Raw genomic sequence first — 13,822 nt, 5'->3', positions numbered from 1 at the left:
AAGACTGTTCTGTGGTCAGATGAGTCACGATTTGAAGTTCTTTATGGAACACTGGGACGCCATGTCATCCGGACCAGAGAGGACAAGGATATCCCTATTTGTTATCAACGCTCCGTTCAGATGCCTGCATCACTGATGGTATGGGGTTGCATGAGTGCTTGTGGCATGGGCAGCTTGCATGTGTGGAAAGGCACCATTAATGCAGAGAACTATGTTCATGTTCTAGAACAACATATGCTCCCATCTAGACGTCATCTCTTTCAGGGAAGACCCTGCATTTTTCAACAAGATGATGCCAGACCACATTCTGCAGCAATCACAACATCATGGCTACGTAGGAGAAGGATCCGGGTACTGAAATGGCAGCCTGCAGTCCAGATCTCTCACCTATAGAGAACATTTGGCGCATCATAAAGAGGAAGGTGCGACAAAGAAGGCCCAAGACGATTGAACAGTTAGAGACCTGTATTAGACATGAATGGGAGAGCATTCCTATTTCTAAACTTGAGAAACTGGTCTCCTCTGTCCCCAGACATCTGTTGAGTGTTGTAAGAAGGGGGGATGCCACACAGTGGTAAAAAATGGCCTTGTCCCAACTTTTGGGATTTGTTGATACCATTTTGAAACAACATATTTTTCCCTTAAAATTATACATTCTCTCAATTTAAACTTTTGATCTGTGATTTGTGTTCTATGCTGAATATAATATTAGATGTTGGCATGTCCACATCATTGCATTCAGTTTTTATTCACAATTTGTGTAGTGTCCCAACTTTTTTGGAATCTGGTTTGTATATATTTCACTAGCTTCACAAGATGTGAAATAAAAAACTGATTCTATATATATGGACTAAATATTTTAAAAATCAGCTTTTCAGAACATTTCATGTCACCAGGCATTTGTTTTGGAAAGTTAAATAGGCCTACTACTTGGTTCACATCAGATGAAATTTTAAGATGCTTTTATTTGCTGTATGCTTGTGGTGGGTCCGGAGTATACCCAGAAACACTGGGCGCAAGACAGGAACACACCCTGGAGAGGGCACCAGTGCTTCACAGGGCAAAACACACATATTTATTCACACCTAGGGACACTTTGTTTTTTGGAGGAAACCAGAGCACCCGGAGGAAACCCACGCAGACACGAGAACACACCAAACTCTTCACAGTCACCTGGAGCGGTACTTGAACCCACAACCTCCAGGTCCCTGGAGCTGTGTGACTGCGGCACTACCTGCCGCGCCACTGTGTTGCCCTATTTTCAGATTACATACACTAAATTTCTTAATATCAAATAGTGATTCAAATATAAGCCTCCTGTTAATGCAACTATAAAATGTCCTTAACATAGCCTTCCTACTCTCTGTGCCACAGCTCTTTGTGAATGAGTATACAGAGGTTCCATTTGAGGCCATCACATATCTGACCGGTGAGTGTAACTACGGTGGACGAGTTACAGATGATTGGGATCGCCGCCTTCTCTTGACCATTCTGGCAGACTTCTATAATAAGGACATAATAGAGAACTCTGGCTACACCTTCTCTCCCAGTGGCAAATACTTTGCACCTCCAAAGTCTGTTCATGAAGACTATGTGGAGTTTATCAAGGTAAGAAGCTCAGTCAATCAGCATTTCATCTGAAATGAAGGGGTGTAATAAGGAGTTTTTCCTCTTTTGCTGCAGCTTATACTCTTCTTTGGAATGTTTAACTCTAGGTCTTGAACGTTTAAGAGATTGTGATTGCATTCATTCACAAGAACATTAGTGAGATCAGGTGCTGATGTTGGATGATTAGTTCTGGATCACAAAATCCACTTTAGCTCATCCCAAATGCATTATTATCTATACCATTGTAGCCAAGGCTTGCCATAAAGCATTGTGACCTTAAGCACATGTACAGCTGCTTCAGAGCATCCAGTTTTACTTCATGCTGTTTTATGTAGATTTTATAAGTTGTATTTTCATAAATCATATTTGTCTATGCAATGTACAGCACATCGCAGAAGATGTGTCTTAAATTAATTTTAATGTTATTGTAATATGCTAATGAACACTTACTGCTTAAATAAAGAGGTTTTTATTTAGAACTTTATCAGATGCACAGTACTGTTCACCATGATTTTTTTGTTGACACTAAAAAGCAATAGAACACAAAAAAGTGATATTTATATTTTATGCCATTTAGAATCTACCAGCTAATCAGCATCCAGAGGTGTTTGGTATGCATGAAAATGTGGACATCTCTAAAGACCTGCAACAGACAAAACTCCTGTTTGACTCCCTGATCCTGACACAGGGTGGAGGTTCAAAGGGAGGAGGCAGTCCTGGAGGAGACAGCATTCTACTGGACATTGCCAGTGACATTCTTACTAAAGTATAATCTAATCACATGCATATTAAACGATTTATTACAAATTCATAATGTTTTTTATCTAATTAATATTTACTATTTGCAAATTTATAGCATTATTTAATTTCTAGCAGGCCTTAGTATTCAAGAAGCTCTTCGTGCTTAAGCTGCCCTTAATACTGTGCTAATTTAAGTTAAACTTTTTGTGCATTCCAGCTTCCAGGAAACTTTAACATTGAATCTGCCCTTGACAAATTCCCAGTGCGCTATGAAGAGAGCATGAACACAGTGCTTGTACAAGAGATGGAACGATATAACAAGTAAGTGCAAAGGGCAGTTTCATCATAGAAAAGAAAAGAAAAAAAGAGTGGCATTGAAATTTTTTTCACAATTTTCAAACTTAATTTTAAGTTTAGTTAAAAATAACAGAAACTATTTAATGTTTTGCAAATACATTTACATACACCTAGATCAGCTTCATGTACATTAATTAATCTGTTATGAAGAGCAGGTTTAGCCTCAGTCATGATTTGACAGGTTACATTTTCAAACCAAGCACACTCTTTTGCCAGTCAGTAAATTGTAATGTTGGTTTGGCATTATTTTCAAGGTAGGACAATTTTGTAAGTTTACTCACTTTTACAGATTTACACAGAAATATGTTAAGATCTAAACAGGTTTCTATTTAACATGTTAATTGACAATAAATACACTCACATATTCATTCACATCTATGGACACTTTTGAGTAGCCAATCCACCTCCAGTATGTGCTTTTGGACCGTGTGAGGAAACTGGAGCATCTGGAGGAAACCCACGCGGATGCAGAGAGAACACACCAAACTTACTCACAGACAGTCACCTGGAGCCCCTTGTTATTATACAGATTTTAATATATGTTATTATATTTTTATTATTATAAAGATTATTGTATGTATGATAATATAATGTAAATATAACTATGATGTTGCTACCATATCTAACACTATGCTTTGTAAAGTTTGTTTTGGGCATAATATATATTATTTTCTATTATCAGTTTGTGCAACACCATCCGTTTGAGCCTGCAGAACTTACTGAAGGCTATTAAAGGGCTAGTGGTGATGGATGCAGAACTGGAGGCTATAGCAGGCAGCCTGCTAGTGGGGAAAGTGCCAGAGAAGTGGGCCAAGCGTTCATACCCCAGCCTCAAGCCCCTGGGCAGCTACATCACAGACTTCCTCGCCAGGCTCAGATTTCTTCAGGTTAGACTCTATATCTTTTTGAAACTTAAGTTGGGTTTGCACCTAACTTTGTTCTTTATACAGAGTCAATGTTAGTGCTTCAATTGACTGTAATTATTAAATGTCTGCAGTCTGAACTGAACCTAGCTATTTTCATTCTTTTAGGACTGGTATGACACTACAAAGCCTCATGTGTTCTGGTTGTCTGGATTCTTTTTCACTCAAGCTTTCCTGACAGGAGCCATGCAGAACTATGCAAGAAAATACTCTATCCCAATTGACCTCCTCAGCTTTGACTATGAGGTACCCACTAGCAGAGGAACGTCCTATACTCTTGCCATATTTAATTTAAAGTACAGATAAACTCAGTGCAGTTCAGTGGAGCAGGAATTTCCTGTAATTATTTTACACAGGTCATGCCTTTTGACACTTCAGCCACTTCCCCTGAGGATGGAGTCTATGTTCATGGCCTCTTCCTGGATGGAGCCAGATGGGACAAGAAAAGGTTTGTTAACAGGATAGAATAATTACTGTGCATTCTGCATACATTCCTTTAATGATTTTAATTAATGTTTTCTTCTCATGCAGTGGTGTCCTAGCTGAACAGTATCCCAAAGTCCTCTTTGATTCAGTCCCCATCATTTGGATAAAGCCAAGTGAGTGAACTTCAAACACCATAAGACCAAAGAAATTTTTATGATCAGTAAATTCAGCCTATTTAAGGTGCTTGTAAAATGTCCAAAGAAAAGTATTACCAGAAGAGTGGGCCACAGAAGCAACAGAAGTTCAACAGGGCCACTGCCATGTTTGGACTGGAAGGGTGTTAAACTTTGTAGCATTGAACCCTGTGGCAGAAGAGATCTTTGTTCTTTGAATGGTAATCAAGGACATCAGAACCTGACCTCACTCACTTTGTGAATGCCAACAGTAAAAAATATGTGTTAATACTGCCACAGTAGCACAAAGTATCCAAGAATAGAGTACCTTTCACTTCAGAAGAAATGTTGGCTGAGCCAGTGCTCACAAACCATTATACAGATACAAAGAAAAATAACAGTGAAAGAGATTTTTAATATTGTTTTTTTTTCTAAACTCATTCATTTATCTTTTAGCTGAAAAACGGGATGTTAAGCAGCCCCAGAACATCTACATATGTCCTCTCTATAAGACCAGCGAGCGCAAGGGCACTCTGTCCACTACCGGTCACTCCACTAACTTTGTCATCTCCATTATGATGTCCACCAGCAAGCGTCCACAGCACTGGATCAAGAGAGGAGTAGCCATGCTCTGCCAGCTGGATGATTAACACGGGACTCCCCTGCAGCCTATGAACAAGCAATTATCAGTAATAAAAAGTATAGATGCAACAGCTCTACATTTAATGGTGCCCTAAAATGGAAAATAAAATCCTTGGTTCTTAAAGAATGAATTGCTTACGGGAAAAAATAGAAATAGTATCTGGGGTAAGATTTTCTAGTTTGAAAAACTGATGATGAATCTTGAAGGTGGAGGGAGTGTGTATTTACCTCTATATCAACAGCGATGTTAGCAATGTGAATTTATTTATCTACATGGGAGCTGATATTGGCTGTATACATTTTCTGCTGTAATGCATGCTGGGTACATGCATTGATAGAAAACGATAAGTACAAGTTGTAAATAAGATACTGTAAAACATGAAAAACATATTAATGCTAAATTTAAGGCAGAATTCCTTATTAAGCTAGGGTCATGAAAGGTTACTGTGGTGTTTTCTGTTGTTAGGGTTGACTGTCTAAAAGCCCAGTGTGTGTCAACTGAGTGGTTGGGTTTGTACGCTTGAGTTCCAGAATGTAATCCAAGTTGAGGGGGGTCGGCAGGGCCAATCCTGTGATTGCATATATTTAACTGTGAAGATATAAATAGCCGTGTGGCTCGTAAGAGCCTCAAATGTTTCAAGTGCAACATAACAGCAGCTCTTCCTGCCTGAAGGTAAAATGAACATTTGCATATGGATTATACATATTTAAAACATAATTATACTTCCTGGATGGGCTTCAGAGAACAATGGAATGTTGCATGGAATGGAGTGTTGCATGTTTTTACATGGAGTGCTGCAAGTTGGTGACTCAAACCTCAACACAATCAATAACAGGTTCATTCACAATGTTTTTAATGACTATGTGTAAACACACCCTGTCCTTTAGACCATGTTGGTTACCATTTAAGAATTTACCAAAGACAGAAAGAGGAAAGAGGATGTTATTTTCAGCCTTAGTCTAATTACATCCCCATATTTCCATACAGAATAAATACAAGAAAAGCCTGTTGCATGGTTCGTGACGCTTACTGCTTAGATAATCTTTGCTATGATCTGAATTATGTAGTAGTCATCCGAACACAGCATATTTGTTCTTTTGATAGTCAGCACACAAATCCATTTATAATTCTCATTAACTTTTGTAAACATGCCCCCAATGACAAAACTAATTTTCTCACCTATTTTATTTTGCCGATACCAGTAAACTCACCATAATACTTGACAGAGACCAACACTAACTTATGACTAACAAATCTCATAGTAAACACTAACTTATTTGTTTAGACATAATATAATTTATTCACATATGGAGGGCAGGGGATCTTTCATTAAAAGATTTTAAAGATTTAATAACTAATCGGTTCTGTTGCATGGCTCGGTGGGGGGAGAAACCCTGTTATAGATAACACGCATTATACTTATTAAACAATAGCCATAAAATGAACAAAGCTAATTTCTTTATAATGCATCATTTTATATTAAACCACTTTGCCACTTTATATACCCTAGGTCCAAAGGTTTGTAAACACCTATTGAAATTAGACAATACAACTATTATAATGTGTATCCACTGTGGACACAGACATTCAAATGTGCTCATACAACCTGTGTAATTATAAAGCACATATAAAACTAAGATGGAAAAAAACGTGTTAGATAAGATTTAGTGCATTTTCTGGAGATATCCATTACAACTGGGATGAGCTGTGATCCAGAACTACTAATCCATCATCAGTACTTGACCTCACTAATGTCCATGTGGCTGAACTCCATAGAATCTTCACAGAATATGTTTAAAAATCTAAAGTATGGGTTTCACAAAAGAGAATAGACAGTTATTGACGCCAAAGTTCCTATGAACACAGTTGATTCATGTTGGATGTCCAGGTGTCCACAAACCCTTATATAAATGAATTTTGTTGAAATGATGATTGTTAATTGTTGAATGATTTTGTTAAACTTATTTTAGAATTTGTGGTTTCACTGATACAAGTATACAAAGATGGAAGAAGATTTTGAAGCTTTAGAGGAAGATTGGGATGATGAAGATGAGGCCACACAATACATGATTGAGCAGAGTCTGTTGCAGTATAGCAAGTGTAGTAGTCAAACTCCCAGGTATGAGCATGTCTTCCGGCCTTTTTCTCCAATGAATCTTTTTCATATTAAAAACAGTGACTATATGGACACCTAGTAGCCTTCGTGTATTTCTATACTAATCAAATTTTAAACATGACTGCACCCCATGCGGGGGACATGTTCTATAGAGCACAAACTGATTCATTCTTGGACTTCAGAGAAGTATGAGACTTTGTTTTATTAGAGTTTACTGGGAAATAAAATCATGTTCATAAAAATGCCTTGCTATCCTTTGGTGATTAAAATTTCTTATTGCTCTATTAGTAATAACAGTTCCTAGGATATGTGAGAAAATACTGATTTGTAGTTTCCTTTAGCAACCCTATACTGGAAAATATAGACCATGAGGAGGTTTTTACAGCCATACAAGCAGGTGAGAACTGAATCTATAATCACTTATCTTTAGGTCTGCTGTGAAACCTATCTCGCTGCCCTCCCGTCTCTTTGTCCACAGGTAATGAAGACGCCCTAAGGTTGCTGGTAGAGAACAAAAAAGCTCTGGCAATGGCTGACAGCAGGGGCTGGATTCCCCTCCATGAAGCAGCTGTACAGAGCAACAAGACAATTCTGGAGATCACCTTTTCAGGTCTACATTGTTGTAGTGCTCTAAATAGAGCCAAATATTTGAGTCCCCAGACTTTTTAATGATGCCCTTTAAGAAAGACTTTTTCAATCTGATCTCTGTTACATTTATATTGTACGGTCAATAACCACTAACAATAATTATGATGTAATTCCTTATGCTTACAAAAGTACTGAACATACATTAGTAAATGGTATAGTAGATTATAGCAGATTTTTTGGGCACTTGCTGAATCCCCCAAATAATCAGTGAATTTTAGCACAAATTTGAAAGCACAGTCCAAAAAAAGCAAAATTCGTCGTTAAAATATAAATCTATGCTTCCTTTAGATCTGAAAAAAAATCACTACTCTTTCTGTCTGTCTATCCATTGTGAGAAAAAAAACCTCCCACAATGGGTCAAAAACTGACAGTAAGATCAGGAAATATAGAAAAAAGAAGAAAAACAGCAAATCAAATGAAGAAATTATTAGTGTTCTTAAAACAATAAACTGGATACCCCAGAGCCCTGACCTTTACATCACTTGAATATGGTTGGGAATACTTGAATTGTGAAAAGCATAACACTGCAGGTGTAGAAAAATATACCTGCAGGTTCCGTTGAAAATCTGAAAGCACATCAATTAAATAAAAGAGGGTGGTCTGTGTCTTTGCCCAGTACTTTACAGCTAGGAATTGAAATGTGTTGAAAGTGTTGTTCAAGTGTAATTCAGCAAATGTCCCCCCAGTTTTTATTCTAGGTGTTTTATAAATTAGTATCCCATTAAATATAAAATTTTCCTCATCCTAAGTATCCAATACCTAAAATGAAAATAATATGCATATTTTTAAAGTTTTATTTCTGTGAAAATGAGGTACTAAAGTGTGCTTGAATATACAGACTTTTACATTTTACGAGGCTAAGAAAGACAAGGTGTTTTAAGAGTTTCATGCTTGAATGTGTTACGTTGTCAGCATCTCCTCAGGGCTCTGGTCAGTGCCGCACTCTGAAGAGGGAGACCCCGCTCTTCCTTGCTGTTGTCCGTGGTTTCAGAGAGAATGCCACATTCCTGCTGCAGAATGGCTGCAGCCCTGACTGTCCAAATGAGGATGAGGACTCTCCATTAGTTGCAGGTGTGGAACCCAACTGTTTTACAGGCAGGCATATGGACAGGCTGTGATTTAGGTTGTATAAATTCCTCTGGGAAATTCTGAGTGGTTTGGAAACTTGTTTTCAGAACTGGTTCCTGTAGATTATAGTTGCACTTTAAAAGATATATAGCTCTTCAATTAAGGGTATTAAAGAGTTTTCCTGTTCACCTCTAGCGCATTGTATGGAATGTGTTTCTTTGTACTGACTCACTGAAATGTGTATCTTTTAAGGTTTGATGGATCAGATGTAGTAAATGAAAGCCCAGCAGGGATCTTCTCTGTTTTGTCTCTCTCCAAACAGCTATAAAGAATGACCAACATGACTTGGCTTCTTTGCTGCTACGCTACAATGCCACTGTGGACCAAAAAGGCAGCCTTCAGAGAACGGCTTTGCATGAAGCAGCTCTGCTGGGCCTGGAGGACTTTGTTTACTTGCTCCTTCAGTCTGGTGCCAACCCAAACGCCTATGATGCCACTCAGCATACTCCTTTAGGGTTAGCTGCTCAGGCTGGGCATTTGAATGTTGTGGAAATTCTGCTACAGAAAGGTGCTTTTAACTTTTATTTACATAAAACCTTTTACCAGCCACAAAAAAAATCCAATACTGTGCCAAAGTTTGAAACACTTTGACTGAGTTATTTCCAGTCAAAATGAAAGTACATGTTTGTCGGTACCAGGGAATATTACAGATATTAGAGAACATATTTACCCTAAAAAATAAATAAAAGATAATGACCAAATATTACATTACTTTTTCAGTCTTCAATGAGTCTACTATTTGCCTTTAAAACCTTTCTTTTAATCAGAAACTTGCTTTCAGTTTTTCAAAGAAGGTATTTAAAGGTATTTATCCACAATTCTGAAGTTATTAGGAATTGTTTTTTTTCTGCTTCTCGAGATCCACTTACAAATTTTTCTAAGTTTTCACTTAGAATTTTTTTCAGTTATACTTTCTTATAAACTATACATCTTTTCAGACCCATAGCACTGAGTTGTCTTCTCACAGTGGAAGGATGGACAGTAAATTTAAAGTGAGAGTAAAGCTTGATTTTTCCCCCTTTCTTTCAAATTTGAAAGCTTTAAGAAATGTTTAAAATGTAATTTGTAACTTTCATTTTTTTCTTTTGGAAAGTCATGTTGTTCACTTTTTTTCCTTTGATTTTTCCCATCCATCCATCCATTATCTGTAACCGCTTATCCAATTTAGGGTCGCGGGGTGTCCAGAGCCTACCTGGAATCATCGGGCGCAAGGCGGGAATACACCCTGGAGGGGACGCCAGTCCTTCACAGGGCAACACAGACACGCACACATTCACTCACACCTACGGACACTTTCGAGTCGCCAATCCACCTGCAACGTGTGTTTTTGGACTGTGGGAGGAAACCGGAGCACCCGGAGGAAACCCACGCGGACACAGGGAGAACACATCAACTCCTCACAGACAGTCACCCGGAGCGGGAATCGAACCCACAACCTCCAGGTTCCTGGAGCTGTGTGACTGCGACACTACCTGCTGCGCCACCGTGCCGCCCTTGATTTTTCCCATACAAGCTTATTATCTTTCATCTCTTTTTAAAAGTAATATATTCTTTAACCATTTTAATAAACATTCTAGTTGGTGACATGTTAGACATGTTAGTGTCTCTGTGATGGAGTGTGGTTCTTGAGCATACCAAGGCACTTGACGCTTGAACTGTCTAGTTGTATCTTTGAGTGCCAACTACATGCACATTTGTGTAAGTGTTTTCGCGCTTATGATGGTTGTGCTCACATGCAATGGGGAAGGAATTACAATGGCAAATGTAAAAAAAAATTAATAATACTTCAAAAGCTAGAGACCTGTGCACCTATGAGACAACATAAACAACATAGCAAATACCTTAGTCATGCTGCATTGTGAAGTGGTATTAGCGCCGATCTCACTCACATTCATTTCTCATCACCCACTCAGGTGCCAGTGTATGTTCAAAGCCTCAGTGTCCAGAGTCTCCGTCAGTGCTGTTTGAGGCAGCATCATCTGGAAACCCAGATGTCATCTCTGTGCTGTTGGAGTATAGAGCTGACCCCAACACTCCGACACACACTGGTCATCTACCCATTCACCGTGCTGCCTATCGTGGCCATCTGCTGTGAGTAAAGGGTGATCCATAGTTGTCCTGTCCCATATACTTAGCAAGTAATTTGTTATACATATGCAAGTGCAAGTGAACTGCATTGTTCCAATCTCTTTCAGAAAATTCATTTTTGTAAATGATGGCCTGTCCATTCCTACTTGACCTCCTCTCACCCTCTTTGCAGAGTCCTAGAGCAGCTTATTCCAGTCACTAACAGAGAGGTGATAAAAGAGAGTGGTATGAGTCCACTTCATTCTGCAGCTGCAGGCGGTCACTTTCAGTCTTTGGAGCTACTCTTGAATGCAGGCTTCGATCCAAATTTCATGCTGCACCCACGAGTGCGCCGTAACTATGATGATGAACGCAGGTCAGTATGAAAAGCTAAAGGGATCATAAACTGCCTAAATTTGCTATGTTAGTTTGGACACATGCAAGACGTATTTTAAGAATTCACTCACATTAATCATAAGCCTAATAAACATGTCAGAGAAGCACATATAATACTTTGAAAATAGACAGCACTTATAAATGGAGCACATCCTTTGACATGTTTTTTATTTTTTTTGCCTATTTTCTACATTGTTACCATAATGCTAATTCAGTATTTGGTTATGGTTAGTGTTAGGCCTGTTCTCTAGGCCTGAAATCATTATAAAAGAGTGAAAACAGGTTCTGTTGGGAAAAAAATGGATGTCGGATTTTAAAAAATGGATGTTGCATTCATCAGTATGTTTCATATATTTGTATATTGACAATATCATATTTGCTGGTGTTTATGAATGATTTCTTAGGTCAGCCCTCTACTTTGCTGTCTCTAATAACGATGTGCAGTCAGCTCGGCTACTGCTGGAGGCTGGAGCCATGGCTAACCAGGACCCAGTCAGTTGCCTGCAGGTGGCAGTGCGCCTGGGCAACTATGAGCTCATCAACACACTACTACGCTATGGTGCCAATGTCAACTACTACTCCCGCGTGAACACCACACACTTCCCCTCAGCACTGCAGCATGCGCTGAAGGACGAGGTGATGCTGCGCATGCTCCTCAACCATGGCTATGATGTCCAGCGCTGCTTTGACTGCCCTTACGGAGAGGGATCTCATGTGCCAGTAGGCTATGAGGGCTGGAGCACCTCAGTCATTAAAGATATGGTGGTAGGTTGGACAGCAAGTTAATTGTTTGTTAAATCACAAAACCAATATATTTTTATATATCCCTCTATTGGCAGTTTAGCTCTGCCCACACAAGCAAAAGTTATATAAGAATTGCATATTCAAACACTTTTTAGAGCTTGTAGTTTTTACTCTACTCAAATGGCCTTTAGCAGCACTTGAAATATGACTTAATTGTTATTTAATTATGAAATAATATTTAATTATTAAATAATTATTTGATAAATCTTTAATAACTAACAGCACTTGAGTGTGCCTCTTGTGCACGTTTGGTGGCTGCAACATATTTTGTTCTTTTATGCAAGTTGCTACTGAAAATATTATTATCCAAATAATGTTGGATCATTATTATTAGTCCATTCATCATTATATAAACAAACTCTGACAAAGATGGAGAGGCAAGGTTTGGTTTTGACAGCAATTATATGAAAATATGGTCATCTGACCTTTGAGAACATCTTCTGCACAACAATAACACATTCCTGTGTGCAGTTTTGTGAGGTGATCACAGTGTCCTGGCTCAAGCACTTTGCAGGACATGTGGTGAGAATCATGCTGGACTATGTAGACCATGTCACCTTCTGCTCTAAACTGAAGAGTACTCTGGTGGAACAAAAGGAGTGGTCAGAGATTTGCAAGATTCAAGGTGGGTGATAAATAGCAACAAATTTTGAAGCTTCAATTTTTTAAGTTATTGTGTTTTTATTTGATGCATAGTTTATTGCAGGCCACAATGTTATATAGTAACAGTTACACTGTCTTTGCAGGAAACACTCGAAGTCTGAAGCATTTGTGTCGACTTAAGATCCGAGAGTGCCTTGGTCGCTTGCGTCTTAGGGCTCCAGTATTTATCACTTTCTTGCCTCTGCCAAACAGTTTGAAAGACTACATTCGCTTTAAAGAGTATGATATTTACAGCAGAGGAAGCACAGGAGAGCTTGAATAAAAGCGGAAATATATTCCTTTCCTAATGTCTATGCAATTTTGAAATACTTTTATAGACTTTTCTTTGTCATAATTAAAGCTTTTAAATTTGTGTTTGGTCAGTCTGTTGTGCTGCAAATAGCTCATGTATTATTTCTTTAAGACTGTAAAGATTTGAACATTGTTATAATACTTTAATATATACTTTAGTGTGTAGTTGAGTGTTCTGTCAGAGTCCTCATCACCTTTTGTGAATAGAAAGATAATAACAATGCACCGAATCAGAAATATTGTTTTTAAGATTTAAATAAAAGTTTTTTTTTGTAATAATTTAAATTGTTTATAAAGTTTGCATAAACTGTAATATAATGTGCAATAATGGGTCACCTCTTATGTTGGAATGTAGTATCTGAATTAAAAAAAACTATTTGAACTGAAATTCAATGTTTGGTTTATTCATTTTTATACTGTATAGACTGTAAAATGGTCACTGTGTGTGCTGTTTAGTTTCCACAACCAATCTAGCAAAAGCAAGTTGTTTTTTTTTTATTTACTGTACTTATTAGCTGTTTTGGTGACACAAGTGAAAGTGTCCAGCAGCTGGTGAGAGTGCCCAGATTATCATTTTAAAAATAATTGTATTTGTAGTTCTTATATCTGAGACATGAAAAGCCGCAGTGCTGGGAGACTGCGTCCTTCTTTAAGGTACGTTCGCTGCATTAGAGACACATGGGGGCAGAAGACCAGAGAAGGTCTCCTAATGTAATAAGAACTACCATAGGCCTGTGTTCACGATGCAGCCTGAATGGACGCTGATGAATTCACGCTGTTGTTGCAATGACACTGTGCGTCCTCCGGGCGGCGCGCTGGCGCCTGTAAACACAGTGAC

The 13,822-nt window shown here is 38.3% G+C and overlaps 2 protein-coding genes across 3 annotated transcripts in view; both read left to right on the top strand.

The window, feature by feature from the left end:
- The window catches only part of dnah12 (dynein, axonemal, heavy chain 12), a 44,732-nt gene extending 38,847 nt beyond the window's left edge, over nt 1–5,885 (top strand). The window contains exons 66-73 of the mRNA XM_066673313.1: nt 1,375–1,608; nt 2,186–2,374; nt 2,567–2,670; nt 3,389–3,593; nt 3,738–3,875; nt 3,986–4,077; nt 4,161–4,228; nt 4,685–5,885. Coding sequence (XP_066529410.1) covers nt 1,375–1,608; nt 2,186–2,374; nt 2,567–2,670; nt 3,389–3,593; nt 3,738–3,875; nt 3,986–4,077; nt 4,161–4,228; nt 4,685–4,878 — 1,224 coding nt within the window. The 3' untranslated portion in view covers nt 4,879–5,885. The remainder of the gene's footprint in view (nt 1–1,374; nt 1,609–2,185; nt 2,375–2,566; nt 2,671–3,388; nt 3,594–3,737; nt 3,876–3,985; nt 4,078–4,160; nt 4,229–4,684) is intronic.
- On the top strand, nt 5,423–13,092 carry asb14b (ankyrin repeat and SOCS box containing 14b). Of its 2 annotated transcripts, XM_066673314.1 has the most exons (11): nt 5,423–5,543; nt 6,842–6,990; nt 7,329–7,384; nt 7,466–7,597; nt 8,548–8,706; nt 9,026–9,271; nt 10,677–10,854; nt 11,024–11,206; nt 11,631–11,991; nt 12,502–12,655; nt 12,777–13,092. In XM_066673314.1, exons 2-11 carry the CDS (start codon nt 6,875–6,877, stop codon nt 12,953–12,955), a joined length of 1,764 nt encoding a protein of 587 aa, XP_066529411.1. In that variant the 5' UTR covers nt 5,423–5,543; nt 6,842–6,874; the 3' UTR covers nt 12,956–13,092. The 2 variants fall into 2 exon arrangements, with proteins under 2 accessions (XP_066529411.1, XP_066529412.1); XM_066673315.1 differs by lacking the exon at nt 5,423–5,543 and having other exon boundaries at nt 6,078–6,977; nt 7,319–7,384.
- The last annotated feature ends 730 nt before the right edge of the window (nt 13,093–13,822 follow it).

The sequence above is a fragment of the Hoplias malabaricus genome, chromosome 5 (genome assembly GCF_029633855.1).
Source record: "Hoplias malabaricus isolate fHopMal1 chromosome 5, fHopMal1.hap1, whole genome shotgun sequence".
Lineage (NCBI taxonomy): Eukaryota > Metazoa > Chordata > Actinopteri > Characiformes > Erythrinidae > Hoplias > Hoplias malabaricus.
Note: the sequence above shows the minus strand (reverse complement) of the source record. Positions and strands in the feature narration are given on the sequence as shown.